General features: G+C 44.3%; 1 protein-coding gene across 1 annotated transcript; it reads left to right on the forward strand.

The window, feature by feature from the left end:
• Positions 1-625: 625 nt before the first annotated feature.
• On the forward strand, positions 626-8,542 carry frmd7 (FERM domain containing 7). The gene is made up of 13 exons (XM_034293517.1): positions 626-756; positions 907-1,072; positions 2,145-2,249; positions 2,375-2,417; positions 2,528-2,606; positions 2,727-2,824; positions 2,951-3,065; positions 3,292-3,439; positions 4,832-4,927; positions 5,119-5,282; positions 5,483-5,551; positions 5,671-5,746; positions 7,250-8,542. The coding sequence occupies exons 2-13, from the start codon at positions 935-937 to the stop codon at positions 8,345-8,347; spliced, it is 2,229 nt and encodes a 742-aa protein (XP_034149408.1). The 5' UTR covers positions 626-756; positions 907-934; the 3' UTR covers positions 8,348-8,542.
• The last annotated feature ends 942 nt before the right edge of the window (positions 8,543-9,484 follow it).

Below are 9,484 nucleotides of genomic sequence, written 5' to 3' on the forward strand. Positions count from 1 at the left end.
TACTTCAGGCCATCTTTTCTGTGGAAACAGTTATACATCAGATCCCCAGGCATTCAAACATTCTCAACTTGTTACAAACATGTTCACTCCCTGTACACTGACATCAGTGAAATTATTGCATAAACACCCTGTCCTGTATTTTATTTAGTGCAAAAGCAATTGCTTCACTTATTCCAAATGTATTTGTACTCCCCACATGGTCTGATCAAGTGAAAATGACCTAATAAAAAATATTACACTTCCTTAGCCATTCTTCCTTTAAGAAAATCCAACAATGTTCAATGTTTTTGTAATGAGACATATTGCACATCTAATAGCCCTGCAAACAGATTTTTTCTGACTTGTCTGTCCAGCTCCCAATCCTAACATTCCAGGCATATAGCAGGCACTCACTGACATCTAGTGGCTTTCCATGGTTCTCTTTATTTTTTTGCCAAAGAGATGCTGATGATGTTACCATAGCAACCACCTGACCTTGCATTGCCTCAGCAATTTCTCTCTCTCTATCTCTCTCACTCTCTCACTCAAACACACACACAACATACTTAATGCATGCACAACCTTTTCTGCAGACATACAACTGGCGTGACTCTTGGACGCCTTTTGCCACAGCGCACCTATATGAAGTACATGAAGTTGCTGTGTGAAGGATGGCGGTGACGGTAGCCCGCTTCACAATTGCTTTTGTACAATGTTGACTGGACTTTGGCAATGTTGTGTCATTGGGGAATGATGAAATCCACAGAAAAGGAAAAGGTAGGTGAAATATTATGTTGACCACCTTATAGTTTTCATGAATCCATCCAAATTACATTTGAGTTATGTGGTCTGTTTTGATACAGCAAAGAGTTCGTCGGGGGGCTCTGAGACTTTGCATGTTCGATACGTTTTGCTGTTTTGTGTCAGTGTGTTTGCTCGTGACGAGTGGGAGAGGATGACTGAGAGCCCAGGGGAACACGAACCAAAAAGAATTCCCGCCAGATCTGTTACTGTGCGCAAGAAACCACCAGAGGGCACGTTCAAACTGCATGTCATCTTCTTAGATGACAGTGAGAAGATATTTGAGGTGGAGGTGAGAAATGGCTTTATGATAACAACTGTATACTACAATCGACAAACCACAAGTTCAATTCACACACAAGCCAAAAGTTGGTCGATGGTGCCATAATGTGTTTGAAAACCCAAATACCTCAACCTACTATGAGCAAAAACAAATATTGAGATGTTAGAACTGATGTTACAGTGACAGTGGTTTGTTGTCTTTCAACTGTGTTCTGTTGGCTTCTCCCTCCCTTTTAAGACCCCATTATCCCCGTTGACCGCATGCAGTATTTCTCCTTTCAAGCCGTGGGTGGTTTTGTACATCTATATCTTGATTGAAGGAACAATAAGGGAATAAAAAGAGGAGGCTTATGGCCGAGTGGTCCACTACTGAGGAATGAGAATGACTGCAGGGCAGCTGTCGTTGGCTGGGGTTTTAAGTGTATGAGGTGGCCCGATTTCTTGGGTGATTCTCACGAAACCCGTTTAAACATGTTTGTAACATAGTTACAAAACTATGTTGTCAGCGTCTACTGTCAGTCTGAGGACTAAGATGTCTTGTGGTTGTAAGAGTGTATCGTTTCAAATAAAAAAGAGATTTGTTCTGGATTTTGAAAAAAAATTCTCTTACATTTTTAGTAGCAGAGTACATCCCAATTAAATTGTCTGGCCATTATATACAATTTCTTTTAACAAAACCAAAATATAAGCTGTGTTTGTGTAGTTTTTCCAGAACTTGAGAATGGTATAAATACTAACTGAAGTTATAATATTTATTACCTACAATGTCTGTGGATATTTTAAGTTTTATCAGGTTCCTTTAAAAACATGTTGCATTCACCCCATCTCTGAGGAGCAGTAAATTATTTCACTTATGCCTTCAGAATTCTCTTTAGTCCACAGTACAACAACATAGCCACATAAGTAGGTCAAAGCTGTGAGCTGGAAAACCCTGGCAAAGCATGGGTAATGTAGTCATTCTGATGCTCATGTGAACTTCCCTGTTTTAGCTTCAGATTAGCTCCTACTTCTCACAGTAGGGTATACATTCAAAAGAGGATTTAAAAAGGAAAAAAAAGTATTTTCTATTTATTGATTTACAGCAAAGGATCCTTGGAAATGATTTGTACAACAAAGTTTGTGGGCACTTGAAGCTGTTGGAAAAAGAATATTTTGGCCTTGAGTTCCGTCACCAATGTGGCAGCTATGTAAGTAATTCACTGGAGTCATTCACCAATTCTGTACTGTATCTTTAATGAAGGGAGAATTTAGACTTCATGATTTAATCATGTCCCTCCAATCTTTTAAATCGAATCTGTATTTCTTATCCCAGATGTGGCTGGACTTGCTAAAGCCCCTGGCCAAGCAAGTAAAAAGTAAGTTTCAGGTAATTCATCCAAAGGCTTGTGAATTTAACTATGTAGACTGATTCATGCAAGTTGATAACATAACGAGGAACTAGGATAAAGGTTTTTGTTCTCTACAGACACCAGAGATCCTACATTCCGCTTCATAGTGAAGTTCTTCCCACCTGATCCGGGTCAGCTACACAAAGACCTGACCAGGTAACGGGATGTACCACCTGTTATAAAAACGGTTCAGTGCTCTTGAAATACTTATTTGATACATGGAGACCTGACTCTTATTCAAGACATTGTTAAACTTACTCAAGCTCCCTCTTTCAGGTACCTGTTTGCATTGCAGATTAAGCAGGACTTGTCCAATGGGAGTCTTACATGCAATGATAACAGCGCAGCTCTACTCGTCTCACATTTACTACAGTGTAAGTTGAACATCAGCGGTTTAGCACAAGCTGTAGAATGTGGTCCTGATTTCAACCAAACAACAGTTTGTTGCAATGATGGCCTGTCTTTTTGGCAACGTCTCCCCTGTCTCCTAACACTTGTAGCAGAGCTGGGGGACTACGAGGAGCAGCTGGATATTCAACACCTAGAGAGGAAGAAGTATGTGCCCAACCAGGAGTGCCTCCACAATAAGATCCTGCGCTTCCACAAAAGACACAGGTCGGTGCTTTGCTGAGAGGTCAGAGGCTCCCTGAAAGGGGCAGTTAGTGCCTGGCCTGGGCACAGGTGTTAGGGTCTGATGGTCAGCGTGTTTTAGTGACTGGTGTTGAGCTGGTTTAATGTTGTTATGGTGACTAGCTTGGTGCTAAGAGGGAGTCGGTTGCAGGGTGGGTGATGTGGCAGAGGGTTTTAAGTTGACGGTTGGCTGGTGCTGTGTGTTTTTCAGGGGCCAGACTCCAGGCCAGGCAGACTGCCAGCTGCTGGAGGTGGCTCGCAAGCTGGATATGTACGGGATCCGGCCGCAGGCTGCCAGTGATGGAGAGGGAACCAAGATCAACCTGGCCGTCACACACTCTGGAGTGTTAGTCTTCCAGGTACCAGCTGAGCTTATCATTAAGACATTGCACAGCATGTACTGTATGATGTACTATGTTATTACATGCGACTATATGGCCACAGTACGGAAGTATGTCTCATTTAGTGAGGCAATCACTGTAAACATACATGCCCAGGGAAACCAAATAGAACCAAAGTGATTTGAATTTCCTATACAGAAATATAAGCTGTATTTGGACTGTTGTGGTACAGTATAAAGGGTTACAGGAATGGGCAGGGATACTGGTGGGGGGTGGGGTAGAGCAGGACCAATGGCTGGGTGTTGACCAGCAGTCGGCCTCTCTGAGGACCCGGTCTGGCCCTGGCGTTGGGCCCTTCGCCGTGGCAGTCTTTGGAAAGTATTCAGATCCTTTCATGTTCTCCAGTTGTTGTTGTGTTATGGACTTATATTACAGTTGATTGACATTTTTTTTATTTAAAATGAAAAAATTAAATATCTAATGAATATAAATATTCAGACCCTTTATTCAGTACTTTGTATGAACACATTTGACAGTGATCCCAGCTGAACTTTTTTTTCCAGTTTTGCACACCTGGATTTAGGGAGTTTCTCCCATTTGTTTTTGCAGATCCTCTCAACCACTATTCTGGAGAAGCCCCAAGTTTACACAGATGAATTAAGTTCTTGGTTCTAATCCCAGATCTGACAATTTACAAACCTTTCTTTCTGTCCCTCAGCATGGCAGTTAACCTAAATTGCTGCCAGTACATTCTTAGCATATTTATCTGGTAAAATAATTATAAAAGTGTGCAGTCCCAGTGAGCACATTTGGATCAATACACAGAGATTGGATCTAACATCCCTACAGTGAAGTATGGGGATGGTAGCATCATGTTGTGGCGATGCTTCTCACCAACAGGGACTGAGCATTTTGTTAAAATTAAAAGAAGAACCCCTTCAGAAGGACAATTTATCCAAGCCAAAGGCCAAAGCATCATTGGAGTGGCTTGATAACAAAAAGCTAAATATTATACAATGGCTCAGTCAAAGTCCTGTTCTCCATCCCAGTGAGAATCTGTGGGTGCTATTTGAAAATTCCAGTCTACAATTACTCTCAACCACCTGGAGCAAATCTGCTCTGATCTTCCCCAAATTACTCTTGTAATTGCAACAAAACATGGGTTCTACTTAAGGTTTGAAGGTTGAATACTTAGTCAAGCAACATTTTTATGTCATCTTACTATTCATTCCTAACATAAAATCACTTATCACAATTATTTTGTTTCTAACAGAATGGAATTTCAGCGTACTATTTGTAATTCAATAACATAAGAGAATTGGTCAGGGGTCTTAATACTTTTGCAAGGCTCTCTGTACTGTATTTGGACTGTCTGTTTGTACTCTTAGCTGTGCTTCCTACCTCCTCCAGGGTAATACTAAGATAAACACTTTCAGCTGGGCCTCAATCCGCAAACTGAGCTTCAAAAGAAAACACTTTTTGATAAAACTCCACGCCAAGATTCTGGTGAGTGATTTATTTGGAGACATTGAGAATAACTGGGTGCTAAAATATGATTTTATTGGTTCGCAGTTGTTTCTTATTTGTTTCATGCGGTTTTATTCCAGTGACTTGCTGCTTTAATTCCTCTGAAATAGCCCCTATTTAAACTATGTATGCACGTTTGTGTGTGTGTGTGTGTGTGTGTGTGTGGTTAGCCTTCTCGTAAGGACACGGTAGAGCTTGCCATGGCCACCCGTGATGTTTGCAAGGCCTTTTGGAAGACGTGTGTGGAGTACCATGCCTTCTTCCGTCTTCCCGAAGAGCCCAAGTCCAGACACAAGTCCCTCCTTTACAGTAAAGGCTCATGCTTCCGATACAGGTGAGATCCCCAGACGCATAAGAATTACAGCGTGACTGGAATTTAAAGGAAATGTCCCTGGGATGGCTAATCATTTTTCCGGAGCATATGTTTGCTTAGTGAGAAATTATGTTTACCTTTTTAGTACGCAATCTGGAACGGTTCGGCCATATAAAGTGAAACAAGCCCTCAGTTTGATAACACTGTTTATTCTCTTTCAGTGGTAGGACTCAGAAACAACTGCTGGACAGTGTCAGGAGAGAAGAGAGGAAGAACCTACCATTTGAAAGGTGTAACCACTTATTGCAGCTGTTCCCTTAGCTGATTAAGTCTTAACTGAAAAGCACTGGTTGATTATGATTAATAAGAACCGAACCAAACCCATGTTGTTTCTCTTTTATATCTACAGGAAGTTCTGTAAAGCTCACTATGACAACAGGCAGGTTAGGTCTTCACCTGACCTCCTCACTGATGTCTCCAAACAGGTACAGTTCCTTTTGTATATACTGTATGCATCTGCCTTGAATATTGATATGTGTTACATATAGTTATATATGTTTATTTTCAATAAAAGTGTATTGAGGAAATCAGGAATCAGCAGTTGATACAATGGAAAAAGCTCTATCCTGCCCTTATTTCTGTAAAAAGTTGAAGCATAAGTGCTCTGAAATAAACAAAGCTATGGATGAAAGACTGATCATCAATGATGTCAACATTGCAGTTTAAACCAGGTTTTGATGCTGGATATTGTGTTTTCATATTTACAAGTAAAACAAGCTGTGTTCTGATTGGCTACAACAGTTAAACAAAGGTCATGAGGCTTTTATGGCATTTAAGTCATAGTGTTCAAGAATCAATACATGAACAGCTAAAATCGATGTAGCAGCACCAGAAGGTACTTTTTAACTCACTTGTGAATATGATTGATGAACAATGAAAATACTGTCACATGTTTTCAGAACCAAACTTGTAGATACACAAATGCAAAACATTTCCTGCAAGTCATTTCCAATGACTCACTTCTGCATGAAGTATATTTCAACAGCCCACTTTTGTAATATGAGGTAATGTTTGTGCATGGCCGCATGTCCTTAGCCCTGCTCCACGGAGACAGGCAAGGGCTGTGCTAGCACACTGTAAGATGGGTGTCAGACAGTTCAGTGTTTCAAACGTCTTGCACAGGGCCAGTCTGTCCTCTACATCCACTCCTGTGTCTCTCATTGGGCATTCGGTCTGTGACAGACAGAACTTGGTGTAGAAACAAATGAGTCTCCTTTTCCATCTGTGGGGGATCCCGAAATAAATGGGTTAAATGGTGGAGTTGGTGTGGTGTGTGTGAACTCTAACAACACAATGCTGAAATATAATGCAACAAGGCCACTGATTGGCCAACTCCTTCTAAACAGGATTGTACCATTCTCTGTAGGAAAGAGCATGTTTTTTTGAGTTTTAGGTGTTTTTTTGTTTTTTCCCCACAGTATGTTTTGGCTACAAGTACAAATAATAATAATAATAAATTGGAAGAGCAAATATCCTTATTTAGTTTGTGAGTTTTTAAGTGAAGTTTTAAGTGGACAGTTACTTTAAATGTGTGACAAAGACAGCTGATCCAAAGGGATGAAAAGGTCGGGAAGGGGAGGGACATTGACAATCTCCTCAAAAGATTTTCAGGTCATGTAAAGGATGGAGGAGAGAAGACCAAATGAGAACCCCCTATTGCCTACCGTAGCCAAGAGCGGTGTTTCCCAACATGTTTCTATTACTGTGGATAGGCCAAGTACTTCCTGGTGTCCTAGTGCCCCTGGTTGGGAACCACTGGCCATCAGTAATGCCAGGGCACAACATGTTCCATCCCTTCTTATAACTCTTAATGTGCTTTAAATGAACACCTGTTCTGTACCTGGACTCCCTCATCCCTGCTTCTCTAAATATGAGTCTGCCTGTGATATCTGTGTAAGAGTACAGCTAATTGCTTGTGTTTTTATTAGGTGTATGAGCAGACCGGTGGCTTCCCGTATGCCGCCTGGGCCCCGGGTGGGAAGCGCAGTCAGTCTGCTGTGGGGGAGCCCCGCCCCCAGCCCCTCCCCCAAGAGCCCAACACCTCCACCTTCGCCCAGTCCCGCTCCTCCTCTTTCTCTGGGGATGTGGCCGAGCGAGGGCCCCCCCGGCGTCAGGTGCCCGAGGGCCACGGCGAAGGGCCCAACGCCAGGGCCAGACCGGGGCCTCAGAGAGGCCGACTGCTGGTCAACACCCAGCCATTGGTCCTGCTCTACCCCACCCCCCACCAGTATCCCTGCCCATTCCTGTACCCCTGCCCATGCCTGGAGCTCCACCCTGTCCTGCCCCTCTCTGCTCAGGCTTACATGTCGGGCTGCTCCTCGTTCTCCCTGGACCAGGCTCCAGCACCGCTGCACCGGCCCCTCTACACACACCCCCGGCCCCTCCCCCGGTCCGCTCTCCTGGATGAATTCATCCGCTCCTCCAGCTTCTCCGGCCCGTCCACATTGTCTCCCTGCCTGCGGTGCCATCGCCGTAACGGGCTCCCGCTTCCACCGGGCTTTAATGCGGCTCCTGGCCTGTACACCGCTGCCCTGGCCGGCTTTGGGGCCACTTGGAGGGAGTCTGGCAGAGAGGAGAGCGCGGGCCACTTCAGCGACGACTCGAGCTACCAGGCCGGCCTGCCGAAGCGCTCCTGGAGCCAGTCTGATACGAAGCCACTCCGGCCCCACACCAGCGCCCCGGCAGCAGAGTTCCGCCCTCTGGGTCATTACCCCCACCTGTCGCGGCGACACTCGCCTGCACGACCGACCCACCTTCCGTTAAACACTTCCCCCATGCCCGAGCGGACCGCTTCTGTGTGCCTCCTGGGGACCGGGAGTAGGACGGGGAGCGGAGAATTCAGCCTCAGCGATTCGGACTCGGATGTCGTGTTCCCCTACCACTGCCCTGGGCTGGGGAGACTAGTGCGTTCCGGTCCCCTGGCTCGGATGGGCATTTCATCTGGTAGTCTACAGCTGGACGAGGAAGAGGAAGACACCTTCAACCTAAGTGACCCCGAAGGCTCTGCCGCTTCTAAGCGGTCATGAGCCACACACAGAGACCCAACTGAAGAGGCCACGCATTCTGGACAGCAGCAGTCGATTTTTGTCCGTCCCCACCAGATGTGATTATGGCAAAATAATACCAAAATAAAATGTGACCAACAGTAAGGATCTTGGTTTCCTTTCAAACTCTGGATTCATTTCTGGAGGGGTGAAAACAGAAGATGAACGCATTGTAGTTAAAACACAACCAAATAATTATGTCTAGGTCAAATTTGCTAGCAACACCCAGCTATCAAACTGTCCTGTTTGGTTTTGGCCTGCATCATAATCCTGTCTGTGGAGACACAATTAACTTGTGCGTGGCTGGTTTAGTCAAGGTAGTGCTCTCACTGGGACAACCCTGCTATCCCTGGCCAATATCAGATTTTTAGGGGGCCCAGGGCCACAAAGGGAAGTCCCCTGTGACCCAGTAAACCTCTAAAAGGGTTTGTGTGACCAGACCCCCTGTCTTCAGTCATTCCCAAAGGCTATGATCGTTCCGGTCACTGATCATACAGTATCTGACCATGAAAGACACTCAACTGATGGACCGGACTTCATTATAAGTATGCCTTGAAGAAACCCTGTCAAATACATTTTGGGGGGAATGGTGATTTTTCTAAACTCTCCTGAGGCAACCCTAGCTGTTCCAGAATAATTTGGTGGAAGTTGTGAACTAGCACACCTGATTAACTTATGAAGCGCTTGAAGATTAGTAGACAAGTTTAATCAAGTGTGCCAGATTAGTTGTTGAAATACATGGAGTAGCTAGAGGATTCCTGAGGGGCAGTTTGGCAACCGTTGCTTCAAATGAATTAATTGAATTACACTGCCTTTAGAAATGATTCACATTTTGTTGTGTTATAGCCATCTCTCATCTCCATCCGCTTATCCGGTATCGGGTCGCGGGGACAGCAGCTCCAGTAGGGGACCCCAAACGTCCCTTTATAACAGGCTATAACCGGGGGAGGGGCCGGGGGGGGGGTGTAGAGGGGCCGGTGCAACGGTGCTGGAGCCTGTTATAGCCTTGTTTTATAATTATTATTTTTTGCCATCAATTTAAACTGAATACGTCATAATAAGTGTAAACAGGTTTTTAGAAATGTTTACCCATTTATTGAAAATGAACTGAAATATCTT

Source organism: Esox lucius, chromosome 7 (assembly GCF_011004845.1).
Source record: "Esox lucius isolate fEsoLuc1 chromosome 7, fEsoLuc1.pri, whole genome shotgun sequence".
NCBI lineage: Eukaryota > Metazoa > Chordata > Actinopteri > Esociformes > Esocidae > Esox > Esox lucius.

Coding starts and splice junctions, on each gene's coding strand:
- frmd7 (XM_034293517.1), top strand. CDS start 935: ATGACTGAGAGCCCAGGGGAACACGAACCAAAAAGAATTCCCGCCAGA. Junction 2,607..2,726: donor CTACACAAAGACCTGACCAG/GTAACGGGATGT, acceptor TCCCTCTTTCAG/GTACCTGTTTGCATTGCAGA. Junction 2,825..2,950: donor CGTCTCACATTTACTACAGT/GTAAGTTGAACA, acceptor TAACACTTGTAG/CAGAGCTGGGGGACTACGAG.